The sequence below is a fragment of the Hippoglossus stenolepis genome, chromosome 19, assembly GCF_022539355.2.
Source record: "Hippoglossus stenolepis isolate QCI-W04-F060 chromosome 19, HSTE1.2, whole genome shotgun sequence".
NCBI classification, from domain to species: Eukaryota; Metazoa; Chordata; class Actinopteri; order Pleuronectiformes; family Pleuronectidae; genus Hippoglossus; species Hippoglossus stenolepis.
The window spans coordinates 8,106,697-8,118,917 of NC_061501.1; the positions used below are offsets into that span (position 1 = coordinate 8,106,697).

The following is a 12,221-nucleotide window of genomic DNA, read 5'->3' on the forward strand; positions in this document are numbered from 1 at the left end:
ACATGCACGGAGAAAGCGGTCGCGGCGCGGCGCACATTAGAAACAGAGGGGCATGAAATGGGAAGGAAATGCCTGAAACCCTCAGACTTGACAGAGGAACAGGGGATAATTTGCTCCTCTTTTCCTCGCTGAATTGGATTTCCATTTTTGGCTCGGTTGAAGTTGTCTGTCCAATCGCTCCCTTCAACCTCCTCGGAATCTCGTCATCTGAATGCCATAATTCACTCCAGAAGTAATGCAACACGAACGGATCTGTATGCAAATGAGACGCAGACGTCAGGTTGGCTTATGGGGAACGGCGTGGATGAGGTGTTGCGCGGGACACCTTTTGATCCAGTATTTCACTTAGGGATTGGGTTCACTTCCCAAGCAACCTCCTCACCTGGCAGCGATGATGTGTGTCCATGACGACCGAGGCTGCGTGTAAGCCGGGGTCTGCAGCAGTGTGTGTTAAAGAGGTGCCTTTTTTTTCCTTGTGTGGCAGAACATAAATCTCCCATCGTGAGCGGCTCCCTCCCTCGCTCTCTCTCTCTCTCTGGAAAGGCGGCCGGTTTGTTGGGGACACTTCCCTTGTGGGCGTTAGGATCTCTATGGGGGGTCACAGGTCAGCCGGCGGAGGAAGCGACAAGCTGTGAAATGTAAAAGACCAATTTCTTCCACATGTTTCAGTGCTGGGAGAACACTGCCAAGCTGTCAGCCGGCATCATGTTTAAAATGGGCCAGGGTGCTACCCAGCAGACCTGTCACAACTCATTTGTAATTAAAAAGCCTGTGTGATGTTTAAAGCAGAGCACCCCAGAAACTTTTGAGGACTGTTAAATAAAGATGAGCTGTGCATGCAGGAAGAAAAAAAAGAAAGGAAAGGAAAGGAAAAAGAGGGGGAGATGTATTAATAACAAAGAAGCTAGCCAGTCGTCTTTGTAGTAGATCAATACCAAATGAGGCTGGATCTGATTTCTGGCCAGGATGCTGGACGACTTGGAACTAGGTGGGAAACAAGAAAAGTGTGTTTTCAAAAGAAGGAAGTGGATACAATTACTATTAACAGAAGTCATTAGCCTCCTCCAGATGTGGTTACAATTGTGGTGTGACCTTCTGTGGACCACCAGATAAGAGGGACAACTGCGCCAGGATCATTCCTCTGCACAACTGATGGACTGTTCGCGGTCACGTTGGAGCTTATCCTAGCAAAAAGTCCATCACAAGATTAGAAGACTATAAGACTATAACACATTGTAGCCTAATCAGATTCACACCTGGGAATGTGAGTTTTCAAACCAACCCGACCTCTGCGTCTTTGGGCCGTCGGATGAAACCAGAGCACTCTGAGGAAAAGTTTAAAAAACGCAGGGGAAACACACAAGCTCCAAAACATAAAGACCATTCTAGGGCCGAATGCTTCGAGACGTACACTTCTGCCGTGATGTCCAAATCAGTTTAGCATTTTTATTTCTGTGCATTACCACAAAAAGGTTCCTCCACATACCATCTTCCTTTGCCATTATTTTAAGATTTTGTATATTATAATTTACTGTCTTCTATTCTAGATGCAATTTTAACTTGTTGCCTTTGCTGTATTCTTCTTTTTGTCCTCTTTGTGAAGCACTTTGTAACGGCTGTTTTGAAATACAAATTTTGCTATACAAATAAAGTTATTATTATTATAACGATTATTATTATTATTATAATTATTAAAATCCCAATAGCTCATGAAATAATAAAGAGTTATACAACATTACGTGACAGCCCAAAATTTAACAATGCTAGCAAGAAGTCACATGCCAGGATAATTTCAAAGTTTGTGAACATGACCCCCGAAATGTTTAAGGCCAGATCTGCCCAAAGAAACCGACACATTACAACATGTTTGGCAAATGACCTGAAAACTAAAACTAAACTAAAAGCTTAGCGTTCCTGCAAGTGCTACAATGCTGCATGCAACCTGAGTGTAATGTTGTCATCTCTCTGTTCACCACGTCAAAGCCTCTGGAGCTTCAACTTCATATATATTCAGGAAAGCCCCAGACTATTTTTATTTCTGATGGAACACCATCAACTAACCCACTGTAGACGCTGCAGTCGGCATTTTTTTGCTATTTAAAATAATTTCATCATCTGTTCCAGGATAAGAATTTAGGGTAATCAGATTACATTTGAAACTTGAATGTTCTTACTGGATAATTGGACAGATTACAACTTCAAGACAGTAATCATGATAACGTGATGGATTACTGCGCATCACTCACTGAACTGCAGAGAGGGGATGTTAGTCAACTAGAAGAACCAGACTGAAACGGATCTGCTTGATATTAGTGAGTATTAGGGCCCCGGAAAAATAAACAGAGATTTGTGAATATGGTCATAATATTACCTGAATAAACTTGTAGTTTTAGGACTATTTTAGAGGGAAAATGTCAGATCAGCCTGTCGCATGTGTTAAAATGAGGAAAGTGGAGCATCTTGCTCAGCTCAACTTTAGCTTTAGCTGGTTGTTTCCTAAAAAACGATTTTGTTCTTCTTGTTCTTCCTCTTGTTCTTCAATATGGCCCTAACACTCCATCACAGTATGAAGATATATAATAATAATTTGCAGTCAAAAATATTTTTACTTTATTTTACTTATTCAGTAGATTTGGTGAACTGCATTGTCCTGTTTGTGTATGTAAGAGGCCTAGTATTTGTCCAAGACAAAATTAATTACCTGTCAATTATAGAACCTACTGCCAATTTACATATTTTTTTTTTTTTTATAGTTCGATGACTGTTTGGAGCAGAGTCATGTATCCATTATCCATTGTCCTTATTTTCACCACTATGTTAACAGTATAATGAGAACATTTAAATTCAATAGTTTGCCAGTTTATTAGCTTCCATAATGCGTTTTCCATGTCTTTGTACTGCAGCAGGTTCGTTTGAAACGGGGCCGTGTTGTTGGTATTACTAAGAAGCCTCATCTGAATATGTCACAGGTCCATCAGCTGCATCTATCAGTGTTTGTGCTCGCTGTTCAAATATTTGCCTGAACCAGCACTAATGCTACAGTGTATCTGTCGGATTTTTACATATCTTCTAACTGAGAAAACATCCTTTCTTTTATGTTACCTCCGCCTGTCAAGCTTGACCTACTGTCTCGAAACCAACCCTACCCTGCAGCACCTCGGCGCAGTGCCGCTCTTTAAGTGACACCTGCCATTCTCCTCATCCCAACGCTGGTGACATTAGGGTGACATTTTCTCCCCACTGTGTCATAGTTGGGGGTTCACGCGGTGGATCCCTACCTGGCAGAGACGAGGAGGAGCACGCGGAATCAGCTGACAGGTGGAGAGGAGACCCCCGGTGAGAGTACGCCGCAGCGGGCTCTCCTGCTCCGCTGCTGGGGCCCGCGTGTGGCTGCTGCTGGGGGTATAAGAGGGACTGAGGATGAATGGACTGGGTACAAAGCTGGGGCTGGGACGAGGGCTGGGGCTGCAGTGGAAGCTGGCTCTGGAGTGGGTCACGTTGGGCGTCGGGTTGGGGCACCACTGGGGGGTTAGCAGGGGGGATCAGTGCAGTGGTGCCGTGCTCCGGCCCCCTAGATGGGAGCCTTTTGACCTGGAACACAACAAACAAGAAGGGGCGGTATGTTTGTGCGTCTCTGCGTGTTACAGGGCAACATATGGGTTCAGTGAAGATTAATATAACCTCTTCATGTTAATGCCATCAGTAGTTATGTTCATAATATTCCATTGCATCACGGCCGTTTGCGGGGAAACAGCATGTGTGCATAATTACACTGCAGGTGTTAGTGATCAACCTGCAGCCATTGCCAACTATTAGTGGCTGTCATAGTGTGTCATAATGTCATAAAAGAATTCAATTAAGAGCCTAATTGTGACGAGTACGAATGTCGTACATGCCCTTCACTCGGCAAAGATGTTCAAAAGTACGGCTGTTTACATCCATCAGAAATCAAAGCAACTGTACACAACAGTGATGATAATACAAACAACATGTCACAGTCAGAGGGACAAATAAAGAGACAAACCCCAAGACACAGAGCTTTGTTCTGGCTTTTAATTTGATTAAGATGTTTACTAATCTAATCATTGCATCCGGTCAAATGCATCCAGGATTGCATGGCTAAAAAGATGTGGTTCTTGTTTGCTCTTTGTTTGCCGTTTGCTCTCTGGGACCAATTTCCAATTTCTCCGTGAAGGCTTTGTATCATAGAAAATCCCAAACCCCCCCCCAGACCCACCACCCTGCCTCCTGAATAAACGGGTTAGGGTCAGAGTTGGGGTAAAAACACACACACACACACACACACACACACACACACACACACACACACACACACACACACACACACACACACATGTGCTAGTCAGAACTGTAACGTATACCTGCACACAATCATATACATAAAATGCAGACACAACAGATTAGAATCTTCAAAAGAAACATGCACACACACAGACACACACACACACACACACACACACCTGAAAGTACATGTTGCACAGCCAGTGGTCGAGATCAGACGAGAGGAGGCCTTCAATTTTTTTAAACTGGTCCAGTTGTGCGTTGGGCTCCCCCCTGAGAAGAGGCGTCTTGAACCTGGTTTGATGACACACAACCAGTAGTTGTCACCTCACAACCTGATGCATGACTAAAACGTTTAGTCCAACAAGTTGTGCTTGCTTTTTTTTTCTTGTAAAACTTCAAGCATTTAATCTGATAATTAATGATAATTTAGTGTAATTTCCTGCTTGAAATCATAGTGCTTAAGTGAACTGAAATACCCCTGAGGTGCAACAGCTCACCTGCCCTGCACGAGGCCGAGGCTTGGGCCGCAAACGGGAAATGCCCCCCACGCCACCACTGAGCTGACGTGGTCGCTGGCTCCCGGCAGAGCGATCAGTTGGAATATCAGCACCATGGAGGGGACCACCTCACGGGCTGCAGGTAAAATCTGCACAAACATAGAAAAAGGCGAGAAGTCATTCAGCGTCCGCGCGCATACGCAGAGACATCGACGCCAGACATGGAGTGTCTTTAACATGCAAAGACTTGCTCGCAATGCCAGAAGCCAATGAAAAACAGAAACACGGAGGGTAACTAACAGGACGGTAGCCCTCAGGGAGCCACTTAATTACATCCTAGACTTGAATCCTCTTTCAACTTCTTTCCATGTTCTTTTTAAGAGCTTTCACAACCGCCATTGTCAGCCGTCCAACTAAACAAATTGCCTAAAAGGAGATGTTGTGAGTGATAAATACTGTCGTCGGGCAAACACAGGGCGCAGGAGAACCTGAGAGTGCCGTTGCAGTCTGTGGGGTTTACCGTTTACTGGATTTGTGATGGAGCGAGGACGCCATAAATCAAACTGATGATATTAAAAGTATCTCGCACGAAGCAAAAAGTGTTAGTGGTTATAGCACTGGATGGCAAACACTCTTATTTACCCAGAGAGTGGAGGCTTCGCTTAAAAATGAACTGACAGTGAGGCGGGTGCCACTCCATTCATCACCGGGTGGAAATATTTTATCCCTTTATTAGTTGTAATGGAAAAAAGCAGAGGATTTGTTTTAACACATAAATCATGTGTGTCCCTCCCGCCCCCGTGCTAATCTGCTGCTGGTGTGCACCTGAGAAATGATGGGTAGTCGCATATGACTCAGGACACAAATTTATGGCATAATATCACGGATTATGGATATTGAGGATATTTCATATTATTCATTTACTGTGAGAAATATGACCTGCATAAATAGTGATTTGTGTGCGTGTACGGGTGCATATGTATGAAGTGCCTGCATGTAGACGTTGGCATGTGTATGGTGCAGGGTTTGTTAGACTGGATCATGGGAATCAGAGGGTTTTCTCACTGCTGGAGGAACGTCTTAAATCATTAGAAATGTCCTGTTTAATGCAAAACAGGCTGTGTTCTCTATTTTTTCGCTAAAAGTGAATTTGTCGGCAAAAATGAGGGAGGAAAAATATGGCAATCATTGTGAAAGATGGCGAAATGCTTTGTCGAACGTGGAAAGACAAGACACAAAACGCACTTCCTCGCGGATCGTAATTTGTACCCCCCCTCCCTCGCTCCTTCTTCTTCTTCCTCCTATACCATCTCCATTTGGAATCATATCTTTGCATTTGGTGTAAAAAAAAAAAAAAACTGCAGCCCAACTATTCTTGAGTCTACTCCCACCCCTCGTTGCCACCCCCACCCCTTTGCCGGCATATCCAAGACATCTCCAACTGAACTGCACTGTTTCTGTCTAAATCCAAAAACCCAGACAAACAAAGGGTGAATGAAAAAAAAAAAAAAAAAAAGAGCGACAGAGAGTGAAAGAGAGGGAGGAAAGGAAAATAAGCTCCTGGCTTCCTCCTACCATCAATAATTCCTCATTTCCTCCTCAAAGGCACAGCGAGCACTCCTGAAATCACACGCCACAGTGTGGGCAAGGGGGGAGAGAAAGCATCCGGGCCAATCCTGATAGTCTCAGACAAATCTGATCAGCGTCTCCCCTACTGTCAATGAGGACGACAACAACAGGTTTGTTCTGTAAAGTGCGCCTGAGCGTCTGTGGAGGGAAGGAGCAAAGTAAGAGTGACATGAGGCTTTTACCACGCCGCACTTAAACCCTTTTTTTGGTTTGTTTTTTTTACCCCTGAATCAGATCCCAGGTCCGCATTCAGTTTATGCCAGGGTTTTACCCCGTCCTTTATGTTTGACGGGAGCCGGAGACAATATTATCTGGATGCTCTGGCTCGGTGAATACGCCCACCAGCGCATTGACAGTTGTCCATATGTGCTAAAATGCTCCTGCTAAGGCCTTTTAGAGTTGCCATCAGAACAGCGGCGGAGCCCTCGCTGAGCCTGAACAAAACTCGATGGGATCAGGAGGGACAGTGGATTAAGTGGCTTCTGTTTCATGGATTCTTTTGTACCGTGCGGCACACATGAATGAATAAACCCAGACAAAGATTTCTAATCCACTGGTCAATTTCAACCATCCAGAATTTGTATGTTTTTTTTTTTTTCTTTCCGCAGATTCTATAGAGGATGTTTTTCCTTCATACGAGGAGGTTTAGGAAGGAGGTGGGGAAATGTGCACATATTTCAATTACGTTGCTTCTTGAAGTTGTTTATTTATTTATTTTTGCCTTGGAAAAATAGGTTGGGACTTTTACTTTACTTTTACTTCCATACAATTCTTCTATAACATATTCTCTTTTTGTCCCCCCCCACCCCCCAACTCCATACCTCTAGCCACGATCCAGCTCAGCTAAGTTACAGATGCTCAAAGACACGTAGAGGCGACACTAAATTTTTCACTGCATTTGTACTTCATTTTCATTCCAATAAAACACTACTTTCTTATATAAATGAATAATTGATCCCGGGTTTGATTTACATGCATGGATTAAATGTCACGTTTGAAAAGTTGTTGTTTTATTCATATGGAGATTCCTGGAGAGAAAAAAAAAAGAAAGAAAGACACAAAAACCTAGAGGCTGCGTGTGGCATATTTTCATATGCCGTCTTTTACGGCAATATAACTTCTCATAACCCCTTTCAATCTAGAATCTGCTCCGTCTCCGCCGCAACTGATGAAACCATGGGAAACAGAAAGAGGAAGAGGTGTTTGGAAATAATGTGGTTTTGTCATATCAGCACAGTATGTTTTATTGTTTGCTTTTATCCGAAGGGACTGTTTTTTTCATTTTTTTGTTACGATTTTTCAAAAACTTTCCATTGAATTTCATATGAAAGGCTTCAAGCATGTCATTGTAAGTCAGTGTGTTTTAATTCGGCGTCCCTAAATGGCAAAATTGCTTTCAGATGACATGTTTATATTTATTCAAATTTTTTGGGGGGTTGAAAGAGAAAAAAAGCCCACTAGTCAAAGCAGCTTCTCCAAGCAACATATAAAGGGTTTTTTTATTCAGTCACAAATCACAACCTGATTCTGTTCTTCCCTTGTTGACTAAAACCATATTGTCTGTCAAAAATCGCAATAGTGGACGTGAGCGCAGAATTATTTGATTTTTAAATTATGTTAATAATCTTGAATTATCCACGCTTTGTCACACTGAAGCTGTTACTCCTTCATCAATCTCAAAATTGTAAGTATCTAATAAAAATTCAAAATTGGTAATGTCTTGTGGAAAAATACTTGAGATTCTTACAGTCCCACCTCTACCCATTGGCTACATCAGCTACATATTGTTGTCTTTTAAAGGTGCTAAGTTGTTCCTTGAAACACTTTTGATCTTATTTGTTGAAATCTTCTTCGCTTCCCGATAGCCATCGACAAATTAAGTCATGTAAGAGAAAAAAGAAAAACACAGGTGGCTCTCACAGTACTGTAATAAACTCAACCAACATTCGGACCAAAAGAAATGATTGGCTGGCGTACCTGTCTGCCACTGACTTAGTCAGCGAGCAAGTCACAGAAAAGTTGGCTTCTAGCAGTTGTCACAGTACACGTTCATGTATTTTGGGGCCTAGCTTTGACAAGAGGGTTGTTGGGAGGGGGTGGAATGTATCAGTCGCCATTTTTCAAAGTGCAGCCTGCTCTTGCTAGCTTTTCTAGGATTACCTACCCTAGCTTTAAGGTTGTGTGCGGGCACTCACATTTATAACTACGGGCAGTTCAGAATCACAAATTAACCAAACTTGTGGAAACACACTTACTCCCTGATCTGGGGTTTCAACCAACAACGCTACGATGCGACATCGTTAACCAATCAACGATCTCCCTCCTCACCGTGAACAGGTTCTGGTTAATGTGCAGGTTGGTGTCGTAGAAGCGGCCCCGATGCTCGACCGGCTCGGTGGTCACAGCCCATTGTTGCTCCTCCTTCCCCCTGCGCCAAGCCAGAGCTGATCCCCCGAGACGACTGTACAGGGACACGCTGACAGCGTAGAGGCCCCTGGGTAGTTTGTCTCTGGCGGCTCTTAGGCAGCACACACACACCTCCACAGGCTGGGGAGTTGTGCTCTGGTTCATCTGAAACACAAGATTTGATTGTAATATCCCATTAACTATTTTTCATACCCTTTAAGCGAGAGTAAGACCAATACGTCAATACACTGTAAAAACGGTGCAAGTGCAAATCAGATGAATTGAGCTAAAGCTGTTGGTAGATCGTTCCAACTACTGCATCACACACCCTAAGGTAACAGCTCACCTGTCTCGAAGACAAACAAATGTAAGGATGATGTATTTAGAACTGTCATGTTATCTAATCTACAATCTACAATCTACAATCTACAATCTACAATCTACAATCTACAATCCCAACTCCCAACTCCCAACTCCCACCACACACACACGCACACACACACACACACACACACACACACACACACACACACACACACACACACACACACACACACACACACACACACACACACACACACACACACACACACACACACACACACACACACACACACACACGCACATACACTTACACCACTAGTTACTTTATCATTTCCCCCCACTTTTCCAACATTGTATGTTGGCCATACAATGAAAACAAAAAACAAAAGAATTGCACATTGGGAGTAAGGTTTTGTTGGGTAGACAGTTTTTCTGTGTTACTGTTTATATGCAGTAACTTGGCTCTTCCATCATCTCACAACCTCTAAATAATTAATTTTTACCCAGAAAAATCTGATGATATAATCCCTCACTTTTTGGTAGTCATCTTCTTTAACCTAAGGTATGTTTCCTTTGTCCAGCTGCACAGTCATGTACTGTTTATAAGACTTGACCAGTGCAGCTCCAGGCTTCCATCCACTGATCTCCATTCAGCCGTTTAGGGGCTAAGTGCCTGGCTCAAGCACGCAACTCACTGACCTTCAAATTCAACCCTGTCTCCCTACATTCATATACATCTAAACTACAGCAGAAAGAATGGCGCTCAGTGGGGCACGTACCACCACCAAGGCCTAACTGTCCCCTTATGCAACAACAACTAAATTCACTCGATCCAGATTTGTATTTGGATCTGCAGCTAGTTGCACACACTCATAAATATCAGTCCCCCAAATAAATGCCATCACTATCCATAAATTGTTCTCTAGGGAATCGGTGAAATGTTAAGGAAGCCGAGAAAGATTCATAAATCTGCCACTTTGCGCAGATCGGCGTCAAAACTTTATGTTCTTTCTTGGCACATGTTCCCATCCTTTCACCAAGTTTCATGGAAATCTGTAGTAGTTTTTGCATAATCCTGCTGACTAACAGGCAAACAAGCCAACCAATTTATTTATCCGTGTCAGACCAAATGATTAAAGTGCTGAAAATGCAAAAGTCACCATAAAAAGTTTAATAACGTTTAATAGTGTATTTAAGTTGTGTTGTCAGGCTCACAGTGACACGTGTCCTGATGCGTTGAAGTGTATTGACGTCAGTCTCTGCTGAACCAAAACAAACCCACGTCTAATGTTTGTTGTACAGTAGAGTTTTGCAACCTTAGAGTTCTCTTACCCGTGTTGCAGACACACCTCACACACATTTGCCTAGCAGCAGCTTGCGGTGCCCGATACTTTCAGCAGCCAGTGAGGGGGGGGAAGGTGTGTGCTAAGCCCTGCAGGATTGCCCTCAATCTCCCAACTGTGAGCATCCTCGCATGCCAAAAACCACCACAACATTTTAAGCAAAAGTGAAATTAGTGAAACTGGTGGCAAAGCAGTTTAGCCCACACATCTCACATTTGGAAGGAGGTGACGCAGGCCGTCAAACCCTCTCGCTGGAAAGAGATGTGTGCATGCAGACTGGAGGAAAAAAAGGGGGAGGGGGAGGAGGAGGAGGCAGGAGAAGAAAGAAGCAAAGAAATAAAAAATAACATCACAATTTGCACTCTGTGTGATTTCAAGAGGTATTGTTATTATCTTGCCAGCGCGCTTGCATAGGCACCGTGAGAGACAGTCAAGACGTCAAGGCAACGGTAAAAGGTGAAGTGAGCCAATTTTCCATATCAGAGGTGGTTTGTTTGCCCCGAGCCTGAGTTGTGCCTAAAGTGCCATAACATTACAGCACTCCTACAGATGAGATCAAAGGCTCGAGCGAGGGATCCTCCGTGGTTTTTGCTGGCAAGCGGCCGTCCTCTCGCTGAAACATCTTTTCAGGGCTTTCCACACATTGACTGATCACACAAAATGTGCTCTTAATAGAGACAGGAAATGCCACATACAAAAACTTCCTTTCTTTCTAAGTATGGGCTAATATTCAGAGATTAAGCTTTCTCGTTAATTATTTTCATTTTAATTAGTAAATCTTAATTAACAATGAACATTTACCCTTAAAATTTTTTGGCTTCGGAATGAAGGAGGGGGGGTGAAGAAAGGAGAGAATAAATATGACAATCTTTTTGGGACCTCCAGGCAGGATTACTGATGCAGGCTGCCTTAGTTATTAAACACATTCTAAATTAAATGCCTTCATGAATTTTGCACAGAAATATATTTTCATAGTTTTGCATGCCAAATGTGACATTTTATATTTCAGATTCATCTCGCTGCAGTAATTTTAGGGAAATGTCATATAAACAAAGATTTTGTCATTTACCAAAGGAAATTACTATGCGTGGCAGGTTTGGCCATTGGTTTCTCTCTCTCTCTCCCTTTCTCCCGTTCCCTCTCCCTCCTTTGCCCCTTATTCTGCCTGCGCCGGTTGTTTCAAGTCAGCAAGCCATAAAAAATCTTTATCTCAGTGAAACACAGCAATTTGGGAGATAATCGAATGGTGACTGGGGGGCACAAATGCCAGTCTGAGGAATTATACCACAATCTCCCCTGCATTTACAACCTTCCTCAAAGCCAGTTGTCACCCTGGAAGGAAAGCCCCCGACTGAAGATTCATTACATCTTTAAGCCAGCACGGTGGCATGGCAGCCTCATCCCCAGATGCAGCACAACAACACACTCCTCCCACAGCTGGAGACGCTACCGCTAAAGCTGCAGCTTCCCTCTTTCCCACTTGATTCTCTTTTCTCTCCTCAGTCTCTCCCAGTTTTTCCCCTTTTTCCTCTCCAAAAAACTCCCTTTTTTCCTCCTACTTAGATGCAGAAAACTACAAACACGCACACAAAAAAAATCTTTATATGCCGTATAAAAATAATGGGATTGAATAGGTATAAGCAAGCCTTCTGCTCAGTTGTTGAAGAGTGCTTCCTCGTGACAGTGTGTGCCTTTGTGTCGGCGTGCACATACAGTA

The 12,221-nt window shown here is 43.3% G+C and overlaps 1 protein-coding gene across 1 annotated transcript in view; it reads right to left on the minus strand.

The window, feature by feature from the left end:
• Positions 1 to 12,221, minus strand: part of ofcc1 (orofacial cleft 1 candidate 1) — an 88,706-nt gene that overhangs the window by 60,176 nt on the left and 16,309 nt on the right. Inside the window, exons 8-11 of the mRNA XM_035143166.2 lie at positions 8,760 to 9,002; positions 4,803 to 4,951; positions 4,482 to 4,596; positions 3,264 to 3,591 (exon numbers count right to left, since the gene is read on the minus strand). Of these exons, the coding sequence (XP_034999057.2) occupies positions 3,264 to 3,591; positions 4,482 to 4,596; positions 4,803 to 4,951; positions 8,760 to 9,002 (835 nt within the window). The remainder of the gene's footprint in view (positions 1 to 3,263; positions 3,592 to 4,481; positions 4,597 to 4,802; positions 4,952 to 8,759; positions 9,003 to 12,221) is intronic.